Below are 19,573 nucleotides of genomic sequence, written 5' to 3' on the forward strand. Positions count from 1 at the left end.
AGGGGGGAGCAGGATGAGGCTGTTGCTGCTATCTGTGTCTGTATGAGTGCTGTGTGTCTGTGTTACCTGTGTGGCCAGCTATGTATATATGTGGCGCGTGTGTGTGCTCTGTGTGCTCTACCTATTGGGACTACATCTTCAGCCTTGCTACTGGTTGGACCTGGGGACATGGAGCTGCAGCAGCCTCACCCCTCTCAGGCTGTCAGATCTGGCACAATATGTTTTCCTCTAATATTAACACACTAAGAAGGCAGAGCAGAATCATAGCAACCATTTCCACAACCTGTAAAACCACCACTGATTTGTTTCAGCAAGTCTCTACATACATTTAAAAATATTTACATTGCTACATATTTAAAAGGCATAAAACATTCAAGCACAGAAAAATTTAATAACAACTCCTGAAGGTTTCTCCTACAACAAGAATGTAATCAAGGTAAATAAACCTAAGATTAAAAAGTGCCTCACAGCTTCATACTCAGATTCTGCTCATTTCACTGGGAGCTGGGTCTATAGAAGCTACCAGTAACTTTGATAAATTTCCATCAAGTAAAGGTAATTCACTGCTAAAATTTCATTCAGTATCTCACTTCAAACTACTCGTGCTCCTTATGTAAAGTTAACATTACTTATAATTTTTCTTCATACAGGTGGGGATTGTACAGGGTAAACATACTGTTAAATTTCACACAGGCAACTGACATCATAATTTTGTTAGATGTCATTTTCCAATGATTTTGCTAATGTAATTGTGTGATTGTGCCACTCTGAATATTTGAGCAAAAGTTATATTCAGTTTTACAGAGCTTCATGCTAGAAAAACAAATAGAGCCAGTCCATAAGACCCTACAGACTAAATAGCCCACTTGGCCTTTAGTAGAAATTTTCTCCGGTAATAATGTAATGGCCCAATGCAGTCTTGTCAAAGATCAAATCAACCTTTATCTGCCAAGCCTTTCGTCTAGCATATACATTACTCAAGACTAAGGACACTTAAAACATCCCATTTACTTTAAAGGGAGAGATACTTCATCATACACAAGCCTAGTTTCAGAAGGCCTCCTCACACAGCTTACAACTGAACTGTGTTACAAGGTCTTTTTATTAAGTAGCAGTAGTTTTTAATCACATTATGTTAAATTTTTCTTCCAAATACAAGTATAGCGAGGCATTTTAGAAAAGCAAAACTGACCAACTTATCTTTAAAAAGCTATAGCCTTTCCTCAGTATTCCAGAAGCACAACTGTAAAATAACTGCTTTACTGACATGCCATATATTAAACCTCTTCACTGCATTTAAGGAAAGAGATTACTCACATGGCTTGCTGATAACTAACTTTCCTAATTGGGTTTCAATCTTTTCTACATAATCCACAGACAACCAAAGGAAAATGATCGTTGTTGAAGAACAGCCACCATCACTTCTCCACAAGCCAAACCTTCTCAGATCCAGAGTATCCACTGTCAGCTTAATATTCTTATTAAGAGCCACTGTAGAAAATAGAATTTAAAATAACCATATCTTTCACGGCCATGGGTAATTATAAAGTCATACATGTTATAGTAATTACATACTAAGATGTAAGTACAATCAGAGTGTATTACAACAGTACTTGTAGATTTTATTCCTGGCACTACATAAAACGTGTTGAGAATTTAATACTTAAATCAGTTATATCAAACTACATAAAACAAAGTTACCAAACTGTAACACCAAAAGCTAAACAACTAAATGCAGGGTTCTTAATGAAAAAAAAAACTGTTTTTTTCTCAGAATAACCACAGTTAATACCTATAAATATAGAAAAAAATATTGCAAATCATTAACTCCTATTTGCTTTTAGTCAACCCAATTCAGAATTGCTCACAAACCTTCTCCTACAAGATACAGAAACCACACATCATCTTTGGAAAATGGACTGAATACAAATCTACAGTTACATTCCTCTTAGCTTTAGTCAACTCATACATTTTTCTTTCATAAACCTAAGGGTCTAAAACACTAATCTGAAAAGATTAATGTTTCACCTCAAAAACATGCATAGTCATATTTGCTATAGTTCAACACAATATATGCAGGAATGCGGGAGGCAAGGCCATTAAAACTACAAGTTCACCTTAAAAGCGTAAGAAGCTGCTAAGATATTAATGCTTACACTACCGACACCAATACTTGTTATTTATTGAAAAATATAAATTTAAAAAATTATTTAAGGTCTATGTGAAAGCAAGTAAGATTATAAATTATTCATAATATAAATATATACCGAGTATTTTAATGCAATACTTTAAAGATATAGTTAAGAGAAGGCTAAAGAAAAAAATTCTCTTACCCTGAAATGGGATTGTAATATACTTGGTTGTAAACTGAAATAAGATTAAAAAAAAAAAATTAGTTTGCTTTTTACAAATTGATTAAAACAAAGTAAGAATTTTTAATTATCTGCACATCTTTCTTCGCTTATGGCCAAATAAAATGAAAATAGTATCACAGAATCATTTAGGTTGGAAAAGACCCTTAAGATCATTGAGTCCAACCGTTAACCTAACACTGCCAAGTCCAATATGCCTAATTTGAGACTTAATATTGCCTATTTTACCTAAAACAACACTCCTAAATATATATTGCAGAATCTGAATGACAGAAAAATGACTTCCAGAGGTGCTCAGCACTGAGAAGTAAGCAGAAAGTTGCAGAGCTGCCTACAGGCTCCTTAAGAAGAAAAAGAATGATGAACACTTGGGACAAAAGGAGCTTATTTGTAAGCACCCCATAACAAAGACAGTCAGCTGCACTATTTGAATTAAGGACACTATATAAATGGTCCAACACTGGGGGGTTACTTTGCTATTTACATTAACCTTTGAATTAAAGGCCTTTAGAGTTTCCACTTACGCTGCTGCTACGTTAAAAAGACTCGGGTAAATAAAGAATACTTTATTGTCACTTTGGCAGAAGGTTGTCATATACACTGAGTGAAGAGGTTTCTCTTACGTTACCACAGTAAGCACAAAGTTGTTTTTTCCAAGGAAAAATTTCATTTTCCACCTAAAAGCATTGATTCTAAAAATATTTCAACTCATCTCTCAAATGATTTTGGCATATTAATTTAGAAAATTTCTATGAAGTGTTTTAATTACTACATGAGCACTGCTGCACAAAACTGTTCTGTGAAAAGCTGAAATTATTATTACAATCCAAGATTTCAAAATGTCTTACTGTAAGCAAAAAAAGATATACATGTTCAAACATTTATTTTTCAATTGCAATATCTAGAATGAGCCTGGTCAAAGACCTGTTGAAACTCCTGCAGCTGGTACTCCATTTGAAGTACACCTTCACTTACATTTCTACACCCTGTGAGTAGCACGTTGCTTATGTGTTAATGCTTTTAGTGTTGTTTTTATGCTCTTTAAAGCTACAAAACAAGCAATTTTCTGTTTCAAAGGAAAGATTAGCACATAGTATATATCTGAACTCTGATCACCATGGATTACTTTATTCTAATATCTGTACTATTTCCGAGAAAAGTAATTGTTGTTTATTTCAAGTGACGTTAACTCTAACATAGCCATTATTTTTCCGCTAGAATTTGTGAAAGGCTTCCTCAGTGTCATTTCTGTTCCAGTACAGCATTTATACAGAACCTTTTCCTCTGAAAACTGGAGCCACAGAAAATCACAGTTAGCTTTTCTACTGACAGCAATCCAAACGTATGAGGTCATGGACTATGCACTCCATCATTTAGCCAAAGCAATTTTATGCAACAATAATCAAAACTCAGTGCTTCCACACTAAGTACCACTAGCTTTGCTTAACCAGAATTTTAATTTTTAAATATTCTCAAAATATCACCATAATAGAACAACTTACCCTAGCAGGACCTGTTGATAACCATTTAAATTTCCCTATGTATACACTATCAAATTCAACATCCAATGCTGGGTTCATCTGTTTTCTAGGTGTGCTTTCAGAAGGTAAGCTGACAGGACATTTATCTTCAATTGACTCTGTTAAAAACTGGAAAAAAAAGTATATTTACTACAGGGATTTAAATGAGACACTTCCCTCCTGTAACCTTAGGAATTTTCTCTTTATATTTTTAAGAATTTACTCCCAAAGCCAATTTCCATATAAGAATTTCATATTAAAAAGCTGTAGATGTTATTACATTCATTACTGACAACGTCCTTAAGGGCCTAACAGTATCTTACTCCACCTCTGAAGTTCCCATTGCCAAGACATAACTTGTGCTCTTTATTAATCTACAGCCAAGTAAAAACTCAAACAGAGCAACAAAAAATATCCCTCTTTTGATATCAAAGGTACAGACTCTAATTCAGTGCTTAGGATCAAAATGATGCATCTGTAAGAAGAGGCAGCAATGGCTTTTCTGACTTGTTTCAGGATTACAGAAATAACCCTGTCGTGGTTTAATTTCAGTCGGCAACTAAGCACCACGCAGCTGCTCGCTCACTCCCCCCCACCCGGTGGGATGGGGGAGAGAATTGGAAGAGCACAAGTTAGAAAAACTCGTGGGTTGAGATAAAAACAGTTTAATAATTGAAATAAAATGATGATAATAATAATACACAAAACAAGTGATGCACAGTACAATTGCTCACCACCTGCCGACCGATGCCCAGACAGTCCCCGAGCAGCGGCCCCCCCCAGCCAGCTTTCCCCAGTTTATGCACTGAGCATGACGTCACATAGTATGGAATGTCCCTTTGGCCAGTTTGGCTGTGCCCCCTCCCAGCTTCTTGTGCACCTTCAGCCTTCTCAGTCGGTAGAGCATGGGAAGCTGAAAAGTCCTTGGCTAGTGTAAGCACTGCTTAGCAACAACTAAAACATCGGTGCTTTATCAGCTTTGTTCTCATCCTAAATCCAAAACACTGTACCAGCTACTAGAAAGGAAATTAACTCTATCCCTGCCGAAACCAGGACAAACCCAAATCCAGGTCAAAGCAGGCAGCACAAGGCTAATCAAGTCCAAAATGGGGCAGCAACCTTTATGGCTAGTTTTAGATTCAAATTCCACTGCTAGCCACACAGGGAAGGGAACTTTACCCTATCTCTGTCTGCTGTCAACAAAGATCCTTGAACTTCTCCATGCACTGAATTAAAACAGAGGACTAGATAACAAGAAGAAACTACTGACTTAAACTACGATCAATATAAAACGTTGTCTGAAAGAAACTTTTCACAGATTATCTTCATCATGTTCACCTCTAGCTCAGATTACTATTTGATCCTTGTTTGTAATATTAAACATTTCCAAATGTTTATTTTCAAAATATGAAATACATTGTATGTTGCAAAAACACTCAAGCTTCAGAGCCAGAGATCTTCTCTGAAGACTGTCCAGAATTGTATCTGCGAAACAAATTACTGCAGCTACTGCTTGTTGCTGGGACTAATCACACCTGCTCTAAGCATTTCACTTTTGTTCTAACATGCAAGAAAAAATAAAACATTGGAGAAATAAATTAAAGGGTTGGTATAACAATACATAGGCCAAAAACTGGACTACCTGCTCTGTGTGACTTTCCATCTTGTCTTCCAATTGCTTTGCTGAGAAACAGAAGTCAGACTGTTTGTCTGTTTCTTTATTGTCAGTGAAATTATCCTGCAGCAGCTCTGTGCGTTTTGGTTCAGAAGGTCCATCTTCATCGTCACTGGAAAGGACAACTAAAGAGGAAAAAAGAAGAATACATATACTACAAGATGCAGACTTGAGAATGTTTCATTCACTGCGGATTTCAGATGAGCAAAGAATTCTCTCTTGCAGTATGTAATATCAAAGTACACTGCCCAAACCAGTCAAGGTCTGCATGCACAAAAGTGTATGCAACAAGTACTGCTTTATATCTTTATTAACACTTTTTACCCAAGATCCTCAAAATTATTTGACTATTAAAAGAAACAGGCCACAACATAGCTGCTTCAAAGAAGAGAGAATATTTTTTCTCAGTTTAACCATCATTAAAAAGTACAAGCTTGATTTTCCACAGCCACAAAATCAGCTGCAAAATAAGGATTGGAATGTGAAAATCCTGCTGTCTCTCCTGTTTCTCAAATACAGGACTCTCTACACTCCCATAGAGGACACTGGCACTAGGCACCGTTCTCTAACCCGCACAACGCATTACAAACAACATGATCTCTGTCTTCAATCTTTTGTTCCATATGTTTCCACTAGTCAGTCATGCATGAGTTCTCCTAGTACCTAAGCATACCAATAGTAATTGTCAGCATCACATATACAGTACATACTTGGGTCAACTGAAACAAGTTGCCGATTACCCCTGCGGATGCTGCTCCGCAGCTTGCTCAGGTACTGTGATGTGTCCGTCTTTAATTTCCTGATGGTACTAACTCGTGGTGAAATCACATCCTCACCGGTGGCAGAAAGCTGTTTCTCTGACAAATTTCTGGGAGGACGCTCTGAGCCAGGTTCCTCTGTGCAGCTGTGAGCAGGCCTTAAGTGGTTGTGGGTAGAATTGTCTTTATAGCCTCTCTCTAATGGCTGCAGAATACAATCTGGCACCAGAATTGTATTAGATCTGCGACTTCGTCCATCCTCACAGGATGTTCTGAGGCCAGGAGACTGAGTTAAACTCAATCTTTGCTCTTCCTAGAAAACAGGAATCAGAGACAGGATATGTGTTTATTTCTTGACATTTCTATGATGGTTCAGATCAGTGATCACTGAGACTTAGCTATGTGCTAGACAAAATAATTATAGCTAATGCAGCTGCATTTAGAGCTCAAGTCAGGGTAACTTCTCCCTCCTCGTATTCCGAAGGTTATTAGATAAAGGTATGAGGGACAACCTTTTAAAAGTCTATGACCCTCATTCAAACTGAACAAGAAACTATTTCTTATTTTTTAGCAGCTCTCTCACTGTCTGACACTGAAAGACCAAGCACCAGTGATGTTCATTACTTTGCAAATGTGTGGCTTGGTCAACTGGGTGAACAGGACTCAGCAACTACCTACTTCTGTGAGGTTTTAATCAGAAGGTTACAGAGATGCCTTCATTGTATTCAAGTGCTTGAATATAAATCACAGTTTGTACTTGACTGACTGATTCCCTGAGTCTTTTTTTCTTTTTTTTTTTTCTTTCAAATCTTAATGACAGATAAGAACAAAACTTTAGGGAACAGTACGATAGACTGAGGAGGAAGGAGAAAGATGACATCTGCAAGGCCTCAATAACCCCAGAGTATACTTTGTAATTTTTGTATCAAAGTCCCTAATTAGTTCTATACCATCTGTGAAAGAAGCTTCACTTAAGTAGCTAGATGCCTTATTTCCTAAATTGTTCTAGTCCATGCTTCTGTCTGAAGGAAACACTCTCATTCATCTCTCACCACCTTTCTGCTACAACAAGCGTATTCTGATGTTGTGGACAGAAGTACATATACTCACTCTTCCTGATGCACCACTGAACTACTTTTCTTCAACAGGTATAACAGTATCCCTAGATACCCTACTTATTAGTATAATTCTTTTATTTTGGATGTTGCTACTGCTGCTGCTGAAGTGTGTGTACATGTGCGTACACAAACGCATACATTAAAGTGCAACTTACAGACAGTAGAAGTGATTTTTCTGGAATGTGTGCATTACAATCATCAGAAATATGGCCACTAGATCTTCTTTTCCTTTTCTCAGAATCAAAAGAGCCCAATTGCTTCTGACTAAGAGTGGTGCTGTTCATGTTTCTGCTCCTCTTTTCCAGTTCATCATAGTTCTTGTTTTCTGTGTCAAAAAAAAAAAAGTAATTTAATGCGTTATCCTTAAAAACCTTTGTATTTCTTCGTATCTGTTATGTCTTAACTAAAATGCATGGAAGCAGATACCTTCCATGATAGTTCTTTCCTTTTTTAATTGTTTGTGGCTGCCCAAATATATTCCCTAAAATAATTAAGGAAAGATTACTATTGCAGAATTAGTTAAGATAAGGATATAACCAAATTCATAGCTCCCTTCCAAGTAAGAATTAGCACTCCACACTCCACAGTTTTTATCTTCTGCTGGATGCAATATTCTCCATTTCCTGTTCTAACCTGCAAATATTACTGACCAGTATTAAAAAGATAGTACGTTCTCCCTGGAGACTCAGCATAGAGCTCATAATTTTTCAGCAGTAAATACAAATATTGTCATATAGAATAAACATTTTAGCAGGGCTCACAAACCATTTGAGCATTCTTAATGTATTACATTCTTGAGTATAAAAGACTTTTTATAAAATCAGGATTATAACGGTGCAGCGAGGCTTCCCTCAGTTTCCTTTTTCTTCCACAGATCTGACTCACCATAGCTTTATTCCTATTTAAAAACAGCTATTTGATATATTTTACCATATCTGTAAAAAACTGCCTTTTGAGGAAACACATACACTGCATGCAACACCTATTTTATTTCTGTGCTCTCTTAATAATACTAGACTAAAAAAAGAAAATTTCCCAGTACTCTCCAAAATTCGTATTTAAATGCCAGATTATTGATCACTACAAACCTTTCTTCTGCAGCTCCCGTCTTCTAAAAGTGAAGACATTATTTTTTTCTGGTTCCTTAGAAGCCTTGGTCAATTTACACAGATCATCATCTGTCTTTCTCAGGCAATGCTCAGACCTGTAAAGAAAATTAACTATGACTTATCTTTAATTTTGAACGAATACTGAATAAAAATCCTAACAGAAACAAGAGTTGGTTAGACCACAAACTTCTGCCTCTCTCGTAAGCATGTGGAGCTTGGCAAATGAAACACAAACCAATTCAGTTCCCATTATGGAAATACACAGATACTCTGACATTATTAATGAAACGGATGCTTCTAAAAGGCACAAAGAATGGAAGTCTGACATGCTTGACATCAGGCACTGAAATATTATTTTGTTGTAAAGCATGACTGCAACAAGAACACATAACAAAAAAAAAGAGAACAACAGTCAGTTGAGTGTATCCTTGCCTTTGTCATGAATGCGGTGGGAATGAGGCAATGTAGTATATTTTTAATTTAGATTTAGAACTGCTAATAGAATCCACTGAGTAAGTTCCTGCAACGAGAAGAGATTTGAAATAGAAATTCCTGCTCAAAAGGGCCTGAAACAGTAACTTTGAAGGAGGTGGGAGGGACAGGACATGAATGAGGAAGAAACAGAAAAGAAACAGAAAAGGATTACAGTACGAGAAACTAAGCAACCTACAGGTGTTCAGCTGAGTTTGTAGTTTCATTCTAAAAAGAAGGACATGCAAGAAAGTAATCAGGGTTTGTTGGGGTTTTTTTTTAATTAGCTTTTTTATAAATAGGAGAATATATTCAGGAGGTACTGATAGACTGAACAGTATGACATCCTCACATTTGAGGTCTGATCTTGTAAACCTATTCTCAACTTCTCTGGAGGCTAGTTACAGCTGACAAAAGTCTACATAACTGTATTTTGGTTTCTAGTGTATGCATTAGGATAAGATTTAGTTATATGTTCACGTGATATTTTCTCACATGCACTTAATTACATTCAGTATGCAGGACTTCTCTTCTGAAAATTTATCAGGGTTACAAGATAAAAGAAACTAACCTTCATGACCTCTGCTTCATTATCTGTGAGAGTTGGAAAATAAAAAATAAAGAAGATTTCATAGATAAAGCAATTTAATGCTGCTCTGGAAAATCTGTTCCATTTCTCCTTTTGTCACCTCACTTAATCCAAAGGGATTGTGTTCTTTGTTTTATAATGTGCCTAACTCAGAATGTTGCAGTCTCCAATTTGCAAAGAGCTAAGCAATCATCACAATGACTGAAATCACTGACAGCTGAGCCTGGACCCGTAAAGAACATCACCAACCATGGGAAAGAACATTCTTGACATCTCTAACTAGATAGCCAAAACTGTTGGACACTTTCTGAACAGAGGCCTATTCTTCAGTGCCGTATCTGTAGATCGGAGTATCGTTGCTCTTTGGGAATACTGTAAAGACAAATAAAGATTTCCAGAGTGCTCTGATACTATAGTGATGAACAGTATATGAGCACCGTGAAGAAATTACTGATTATTTTTCCATTCACAAAGAATCATGAATTGGACTATATACAGAAAAGGTGTTCAGTAAGCGCTATTATTCATTCTGTATATTGAACAAGACAGTCTTCCATAGATAGGCAGCTCTAGTTCAGGAATAACCTCACTACAGAAAACTTGATTTTGGAACCCACATCTTTCTCCCGACTTAAATATTTGTATGCATAACAGCTATATAGATTTGACTGCCTTAAAAGACCATACAAAACCATTAAGTGGCTTTTAGCATTTGTTTTACACCAACATCACAATTCAGGCATTTCAACAATAGGAAACATTTCAATAGGAATGTTTCAGCTAATAGACTTCCCTAAACATATTTACTCTATAAACAAATTCTGTACATTTTATTTTCACTTCCAATCTTTGCTGATAACTCAGTTTAAAATGCACCTCTTAACAGATATATGCATAAGCTAAGAAGCTATAGCAGTATATACTGAAGTATTCTGAACAGCCATGAGAAACAAGTACGAAACACACTTTAAAACCCTAAGCTTCTTTACATTTAAGACCTACCTCAAATTCGTTAGTTATACTGATAGGTCAGCAGTGACTTAAGCAAATGCATTTCACACTGGGTTGCAGTGAACAAGCAATGCAATATCCACCAATTCCGTAATACCAAAAGCAAGAAAGGAAACAGGGAACTCGCATCAAGTTCTAGCTGATAGAGGAAGGTTAACTTATTACCACCCTGTCCTGATCACAGACAATTCTTTGACTTAATCTGAAATTTCCATAGTACAAAAATGGCACAATTTTCACTAAAACAGAGCGTGCATTCTACCTACTCTGACGATACAAAACAATCTCTATATGGCCATGTGCATATATATGCATTACCATTATAAGGGGGGAGCTTTTAATCTCCTCTTAGTTACATAGAGGTGACCAGGATCAAACCACATCTGTGTTGAAATAATTCCTAAATTCTCCATTTCCCACGTGATTGGGAGCAACTTGCACTAACATGCTGGTCACTGGGGAGGGGTGGAAAATCCTCCTAATGTTGATTCCTGCTAATAACAAGCCCTTTACTTAATACATTAGAAAAGCATATCACAGGAATGGAAAATTAATCCTTCAAGCAATGAACCATTCCAAATCTAAAGCAAGCTGAGTATACCAACTACTAAAAAACTGACTATTTCAAGCCATGCTTGTGCTTAACATAAAACTCAACAGCTGCCCTTCAGATACGAGCTTGAAAAAACATGCAAGATGTTTCCTCAGATTTAGAGAGTTACACACAGGAGTTCATGCTTTCCTCTCTATGAGCCCACTACCTCCCACCATTCAAAACAATACCAAGCGGAAAAATTGGATACTAAAATTATAGATCTTAAAGATTTTGTAGTAAAACAAAAAAAAAACCCGACAATCCAAACAAACTCCCCACACTTTAGTCAGCCTAAAGTTATGGAAAACTACTTACTAGCAACAAATGTAATACTTCTAAAATGAGACAGTCTAATAAACTGTTCTAAATCCCTCATTTAAATTGCAGCTTTGTCAGATTAATTTAAGCAGCAACGGGGATCCCAACAGAAAAAGAGAAAGGAATTCTTACTAATTTAGGTTCTCCAAGATGTTCATGTATCAGAATGAGGAATATGACTTACTTTTCTCAAGAATTTTTAAGATTTCTTTAACCTGGGAACTGTTGATTATTCCTGCCCTCACAAATCATTCTTCTTTTCCTTCCTATTTTCTTCCCCCAAATTTCTTGCTATTCGTTCCTGTGGATACTTTGCTGTTAAGCAAAGAGGCAGCCATAAAAGACAAGAGGAAACAACTTAATCTGAATTCAACTGCTATTTTAGACCAAAACAAACATTATATAATTCTAATATCTGATTTCTGCTAGCTTTATATGTCAAGAGTTACTGTGAAGCTCAGTCAACCCTAAACATAGGAAGAAAAGAGGAAAAGTAGGTGTTAAGCAATGAGAGGACACACACACAGCCCTTAAACAATGGCACTCTGTTGGGATTGAGAACACTGGTGGATTAATGTGAAAAGAAATGAACTATCACAGAGAGGAATTTGGAGAAATTTTGCAAAAGAAGTTACTTGAAATCATGCTAGACCACATTAACAGCAATGGGAAAGCAAGATTTTGGTTCTGGACACAAAACCAACTTAAATGTGTTTGAATTACATGGCCATCTTCACAAATCAAAACACTGATCCATTGTAAATGGAAATTCCTTCTATGAAAGAAAACTAGCCTATTAACATCAAGTACAGCAAATCAGAATAAATGCAATGTTAAAATGGCTCGCTGGAGCAGCATGTTAGTTTGCACTCAGGAAACTGATCTCCTGCTTCAACACAAGAGTATAACAAAAATTATTTCAGGGAAATTCTTTTCCATTGTGAAGCTATGTCATTTCAGGAAGACTGGCAAAATCAGCAGTGAGTAACATACCTTTCAGACAGAAAAGAACTTTCATGAGGAGAACTTAATATTTGACATGTCTGTAGGCTGGCAACAGATGATGAGGGTAGTTGACCCGATTGTAATTTGTCAGCATCAGATAAATTTGCACCAATTATTACGTGGCTGTCTATGTATTTTCTTCCAATTTTCGTCCTCAGGACATTCGTCAAAATAACTTTGGGATGCCTGCCATATATATATATAACAGTAAATCATAAATACTGCACTGAAATCTAGAGAAAGAAACTTACTGTTAAATTCATATATCTCAGAGGCTTGATAATCATCAAACTTCATTACTTTCAGTCCCTTAGAGACAAAACAATATCCCACTAACGAACTGAAAATCCAAGGTAAGCAGATAAACACAAAAAAGCAACAAGAGACCAGGGTAAGAAACGCTAGCCATAAAATTTCACCTTAGCCAGATACAATTCACACTGCATTGCATCTAACACATCATCTAACTATTGTTTAAAAACTAGTAAATGTTTGTCTCTGAATAGCTTTCATGCAACATCTGTACACATTTCTCAGAACTATGGAGCAAACAATCTTGATTTTCCTGTGAACAAGAAGCCTCCAGTAAAATAGACTGCATTTTCTCAAGCACTTAGTCAACAGGTAGAAAAGTAGCACACACACAAAAAGGTAGCATTAGATTTTGTTCCCCTCCTCAACCTCCAGGTAGCATTCTACAGAATAGCAACAGCAAGACTCAGAAAAACATCTGCAAGTGTTAGAAGAGACAAGCATCAAAAAAAAGCTAAACAGAAATATGAAGATGCAACTGCCCATTTGACCACAGATGTGTAAGAACAGCACAACTTACTTCATACAATGCTACTGCAGCCAGCTTGTAGAGCCTTTGATTTACCCACTTAGTTTCTCAAACTGGGATTTAAATTCTACCACTTCCATTGCAATTTATTTTGGATTAGGATGTAATGCCATGGCCTTTTTTGAATCTGTTATGAACAACATTGTCTTTTGGGTATCGACTGCATAGTTCTCCTGTTGTCTGTATTCATCCACAAAGTACACTCCAGCACAGACTGCGTGAGGTCTGGGGAGCACTCAGATCTCCTCGTGCACCAAGATGTAAATTTGCTTTTAACCAGGAGACCACCTTACAGACAAGATATTGCAGAGGCACACAGGTGATAAGCAATGAGGATATGATTGAGAGGAAAAGTCTAATATAGAAGAACACTGTAGTCTGGATGTAACCTCCACTAAAGGAAGCCCCTAAACTGTTGATCATCATCAGCTCAGAGAGAAAACTCAGTGAAAAAAGCATTTGCTCTGGCCATACTTTTCCCTAGGTATCTGCAATCAACCACTGCTTGGCAGGGGAGGAAGATACTGGATTTGGTGTGCTTTTCTTCTGACCCTTTATGCCAGTTCTCATATTTTCATGTGTAATCTGAAATGGTTAACAGTGAAAATACACCTTGATACCTCCTCTGAAAAAAGAGGGCAGTTAAATGCACGTGTACTCTTCTTTTCACAAGAATAAAAAAACCCAAACATTTTGAGTCCAATGGCTGAATCAGAATTCACTGGTCTTGTCAGTACAGGACCATATAGAAGCCATCCGATCAGAAAACCCACTACAGCATGCCTGGCACCATCTCTCTCAATGATTATCAAAAGGAACCAGGTACAAGGGAATTCAGTAAAGTCAAATGACATGAGAATATAGTTCATGAAAAAGACAGCTGTGGTACAACAAAGAATACTTTCTCATGAAAAAACAACTGCAAGGAAAATTATTTTGTTTCGTGACACGAGGCAAAGACAACGTACCTTTTAGACAGAAAAAGGCTTTGGAGAGTAGGGTTTAAAATTTGCCATATCTTTAGGCTGGCAGCAGATGATGAAGGCGGTTGATCTGACTGCAGCTTGCCAGCATCAGAAAAATTAGCACCAGTTTTAGGTTGCGCCTGTGTGTATTTTCTTCCTATTTTCATCCTCAGGACATTCGTCAAGATAACTTTGGGTTGCCTGCCATACATATAATGATAAATTAATAATAGGGTGCTGAGAACTTCTGAAGTCACATGAATTGAACAAAGCTTTTCTATGAGTTTACTGTCTCTGCATCATACCTTATGTCTTCGTTAGAATTAAGTTCACCTCCCTGACAATTTACAAAGCAGTTCCCCTTGGAGAAAAGGAATCACAAACACGTCTCTTGATCAGGACAGCCTTTCAAGGTTTCTTCTTCTGGCATCAATTACTAACACATCCATATGTGATTCTGAAGAGGTAAACTTTCAGTGCAGAAGCATGGAAATTTTGGTGCATCTTTTTATTGCAAAATGTTGGAAGTAGTCACTATGGCCTTACAAACTGTTCTGAAAGCGTACACTTGAGCTTTTGCAGGATATGAAAACAAGCACTCATACTGTGGCATCTTATTTTAGAACCATGAATGTTATTGGTTCCCATATCACAAATTAGATTATGATCTTGCTGGGGAAAAAAAAACCAAACATATCAGGAAGCTAGTACAATCTCTCACTTTTGAAGTTCCAACTGATTTCTACTCAATTTCACTAAAGAAATTACATACAATTAGGAATTACAAAGTTAGTAAAAACTCCCTGTTGAAGTTCTTTAAACCAGTATCTATACTTTGCCGATTCTGCTAGATTGGTACTGAAGTCTTCACACAAATAATTAATTCTGCAGCATGGCCAGTAATTTGGACAGTTTCCTTATAAGCCAATAAGCATTATATATCATAGATGATATGTCAGGATTGACTTTATTTTCAAACAGATGAGAATTGGACTTGTTTTCCCAGGACTGGTCCTAAGAGGACACTGAAGTTCAGGCTCATTTATTGGTTTTAAAAGATTACCGAGGCAAGAATTGCTTTTTCTATTGCATGTCTTGTGTAACAAACTAAATCGTTCACAGCGTAGAGCAAGAATCCTTCTTTTATAGCTACAGAAAGCCTTTTACTACTCACATAGCTGTTACATGCATGCTACAGTGACATTTCTTAAGCAAATGGCTGCTATTCCTCAGTGGGTTAACAACTGTGCAAGCAACTTTTAGGAAATTATAGTTGTCCCACTGACATGCTGCATTCAGCTCAACAGCATGCTTACATGCTACCTAGTGGTAAACAAATGGGTATGGCATGAAAACTGCTGAAGCACAGATATGCTTGAACCTAAAAAAAGATTTGGAACTGCCATGCTAGTGAAACACGTTGAACTTGGGGAAGACGTTTCACATAATCCTTGTATTTTGTCCTTACGGTAGTTGCTGCGTGTTGAGACTTCTTTTCCCTGGTTACTTACCATGTTAACAAGACACATGACCCGTCATTGAACTTGAAAAAGACAGTAAGGTTCCTATGCACAGCTTGGAAAACCTGCATATAAGCTATGAATGCGGGTCAATTTTATCAGAGCTCTGCATCACTGAATGCCATAATGTGTATGCAATGAGCTGCTTACTCTTAGAGCTCTGCTATGCATTTCCTAGACCAGTGGTCTCCAAACTTTTTTGATCATGCACCCCTATCAGTAAAAGTATTTTGAGCACGCACCTTCAACATGTCTATTTAACTATAATTTATATAGATGTACTAATATTATGTACATTATAAAACAAAGTTAAAAAGGATGCGATAAAGATAAGATAAACATTTATTTTATTTATTAATTGTACAAAAAAAATGTTTCCTTCCTGCACCCCAATGGATTGTCTTGCACACACCACACCTTGGAGACCACTATCTAGACAATGGACAATAAACCTAAATGGTTCCCATTCAAAGCTAATTAACTTAAGCTCAAGTGAAGGCTGTTTCCTCCGCTCCCTGGGCTTCTCTTAGTTTTTCTTTGGGAAACTTCTAAGTGGTAAAGACTAAAGCTTTGTCTCAAAAAAAAAAAAAAATGCTGAGGGATTAAAAAAAACCACCCTAAGTTAAGGCACTCTGATGCCAAGAATCTAGACAGAGGAGAGAGTGTTATGTAAGGGATGGGTCCTAATTAGCTGTTGGAAAAACAATCCAGGGTTTCTGAAGTGAGAGAGTCACTCTATGAAGGCAATGAGAAGTCATATGTACAAAGACAGTCTCATTAGAAGACCGACCTAAACCACAGGTGTACTCCCGAATCTTTTAGGCAAAGTCAGGAAGAGGCAGGCATACATTTGTTCTTTCACCTAGACGTGTATATACTCTATGACTACTAATGCAAAAAAATGTTGTTTTTAAGAACCTATTACAAATTCTGAGCATGTGCTTCGAACACTGTAGACCTAGAAAAAGTTTGTTCTACACTCCAAGGATCCAGAGATTGGAGTTTCATTTAAAGATATGCTTTAACTACTGAAAAAGCTTAGAAAGTAAATACAGGTCATGAGGGACAGTTTAGTTAACACTAATGTCTTACATGGTGGAGGCCAACTGTAGCAGCCTAGTGAGCATATACCAAGCCTGCAAAGCATTCTCAATTTAACATAGGAAGCGAGAGACTTATTTTCTACAGAAGTCCCCGCTAAGTCAGAAGTTCTAGCTTTTTTCTGGGCTTCTCAAAATGTTCAGAGTTGACACATTAACCATAGTTTAATACATCAGAAGAACTTACAGCGACCAGACTTATATATCATTTGTGGTTTGTCTAACTGTAAGGTATATTAGAAATAAGGAATATATAAGCAATAGCGAAGGAAATAAAGAATATACACATTTAAGAAATGTGATAAAAATTCAAAATTCAGCTACACAAGAACCTATTAGACTGTTAAGAAAATTTACAACTACTAAAGCAGTTAAAGGCAATTTCAAGGTAAAAGCCATCAAGTAACTCGTGCAAATTCATCTTATGAAACTAGACATTTACTCTTGTGCTTTAATTTCCTCCTTAAAGATAAGGAAGACCCAAACTACTTCAGAGGTCCAGTTACTAAAGAACTGTAGTGGAAACACATTTCATCTTTTGGGATGCCAGAAGACATGAAACAATGAAAGACTAAGCCAGATACTTCCCCTCTTCCCCTAACACGACTTGAAATTACCAATCAAACCTTAAAGTATTTAAATAGCATTTTTTCTCCAAATAGAAAACAGTTGCAGAAGTGGGCCCTAGCAATACGAAGATGTGAATTAGAAATTGCTTCTCCTTAAAAAAAAAAAGTTTTAAAATCATTACTGTAGAGCAACCATGAGACAACATGCGTTACTCTCTGTGGAACACTTCAGTTCTCCTGACTAGAATCATGCCGAGCCTAACAGTCTATTTCCTAGATCGAAATTCTTTCAGTTTTCATTGTTTCACCTTGTAGAAATGCCAGATTTTTTTTCTATTTGTCAAACACAAGATACCATAATGAAATTTTACTAAATTTAGCCTGAACTTACACAGTAATTAGTCCAGTGGGAACATACACAGTCAGAGTCTTTATTTTAATTGTATGATCAGGACTGGTAAAGATAACAGAAAAGATTCCAACCTTTAGGGTCTTTAACAATACCATCATGACAGAGAAAGCCCACAGCTGCAGGTAAAGGAGTCAGAAGCAGAATTTCCAGTGAAAATGGATTTCACTACCTATAGTTTGCTGGCCACCTTGGAAACTCAGGTCTGACATCCTTTGCTCACATTCACATCAGACTAGACCTTGACAGGCTCCAGGCCCTTCCGTAATTTGGTTTACTGATTGTTATTAGGCACAGAATTTGTAATGTTTCCCACTCCCTTGATTTAAATGGGGTTTACACATTTTCAGCAAGTATCTTTGCAAAAATGATCTTACAATTTAAAGCACACATGTACTCGTGCAACTAGCTTTGCACTGGAAACCTGTGCAAAGAAAAGGAAACTTCAACAAACAACAAGGAAGAAAACAGTATACATTTGGCTATTCTTAAAGATGTCAGTGCCAGGCTAAGGCATCACTTCTTACGTGGCACCAGTTTTTGACCGAAGACCTTGATAGGACAGCTGGTTATGACCCGATCTTCAGAGCTGTACAGTGACTTCAGAGCTTTCAATGGCTTCCCTTTCTAAAGGAGGAATGGCATCTGGTGGCATTTCTTGAAAAATCATGTCATTAAAACTGGGCGTAAAATAGATTCAGGAAAAACATCTACACTTAAGCCAGCCTGTACATCTGTAAGCGATGATTGGGACACAGATCCCTAAATTACCTGTTAAATTGTCCACAGAATAGAGTGAGCAAGTCATGCAAAAGACATTTCAGAAGATAAATATTAGTGTCAAGCAGAAAAAAAGCAAGCGAAGTATACATTAAAAGCAAGTCCCACCAGCAGACCCAGCAAGTAACCTGCACAACAGTAAGACTGGAGGCATCTTGGTGAAGGAAAACCAAATGGCGACTATTTTTGTTTCTAAAGCAAGCACCTACTGTACCCCCTCTTATCTACCTCCACAAAACAGAAAAAATACATAAGCAAAGGTAATCAAAATATACTTACACATTAAGGATGGAACAGACAAAAAAATACATATTTTTTGAAAAATGCTGTTAGCTGCTCCTGGCAAGTCTCTCATCACTTTTCACAGGCAAAAAAGGATTATCCTACCTTACAAAGCACAAGACCAAAAGCTATTAATTGTTTGTACCCCTTTGGGGAAAATGTTTGACCCCTATTTCACCCAATAATCCAGAGCTGCTAGATCCAGTTCCTTTCTCAATGATCATATTCGTGTACACACCAGTGTTGTAACCACTGGCTCCAATTTGCTCAAATTTGTATTAGAAAGTGATCAAAATGAGACCTGGAGGCTACTGCTTTTGGAGTAAATTATTATTAATTGTCTACACCACCATCTTCATGCCTACATTCTTCTACTAGTAAACCCGAGTTTTGGGAAATAAATATTTTGACAGTGGGATGCCACACACCATGGGAGAGTCACCCCGTCAGGTCCCATAAAAGCTGAACATCTGTCCTGGGTTTACAGAATAAAGCCACTAATAGACTTGATGCGTGTCCAGCTATCTGAGCTTCTGCAACACATGCACAGCTCAGGAGGTCCTTGG

At 37.0% G+C, this 19,573-nt stretch overlaps 1 protein-coding gene across 1 annotated transcript in view; it reads right to left on the reverse strand.

The window, feature by feature from the left end:
- Window positions 1-19,573, reverse strand: part of SENP7 (SUMO1/sentrin specific peptidase 7) — a 59,178-nt gene that overhangs the window by 29,332 nt on the left and 10,273 nt on the right. The window contains exons 5-13 of the mRNA XM_009289718.2: window positions 14,351-14,548; window positions 12,530-12,727; window positions 8,532-8,647; window positions 7,599-7,768; window positions 6,278-6,638; window positions 5,535-5,692; window positions 3,875-4,021; window positions 2,334-2,367; window positions 1,318-1,491 (exon numbers count right to left, since the gene is read on the reverse strand). Of these exons, the coding sequence (XP_009287993.1) occupies window positions 1,318-1,491; window positions 2,334-2,367; window positions 3,875-4,021; window positions 5,535-5,692; window positions 6,278-6,638; window positions 7,599-7,768; window positions 8,532-8,647; window positions 12,530-12,727; window positions 14,351-14,548 (1,556 nt within the window). The remainder of the gene's footprint in view (window positions 1-1,317; window positions 1,492-2,333; window positions 2,368-3,874; window positions 4,022-5,534; window positions 5,693-6,277; window positions 6,639-7,598; window positions 7,769-8,531; window positions 8,648-12,529; window positions 12,728-14,350; window positions 14,549-19,573) is intronic.

This window comes from Aptenodytes forsteri, unplaced genomic scaffold (genome assembly GCF_000699145.1).
Source record: "Aptenodytes forsteri isolate BGI_AS27 unplaced genomic scaffold, ASM69914v1 Scaffold61, whole genome shotgun sequence".
Taxonomy (NCBI): Eukaryota; Metazoa; Chordata; class Aves; order Sphenisciformes; family Spheniscidae; genus Aptenodytes; species Aptenodytes forsteri.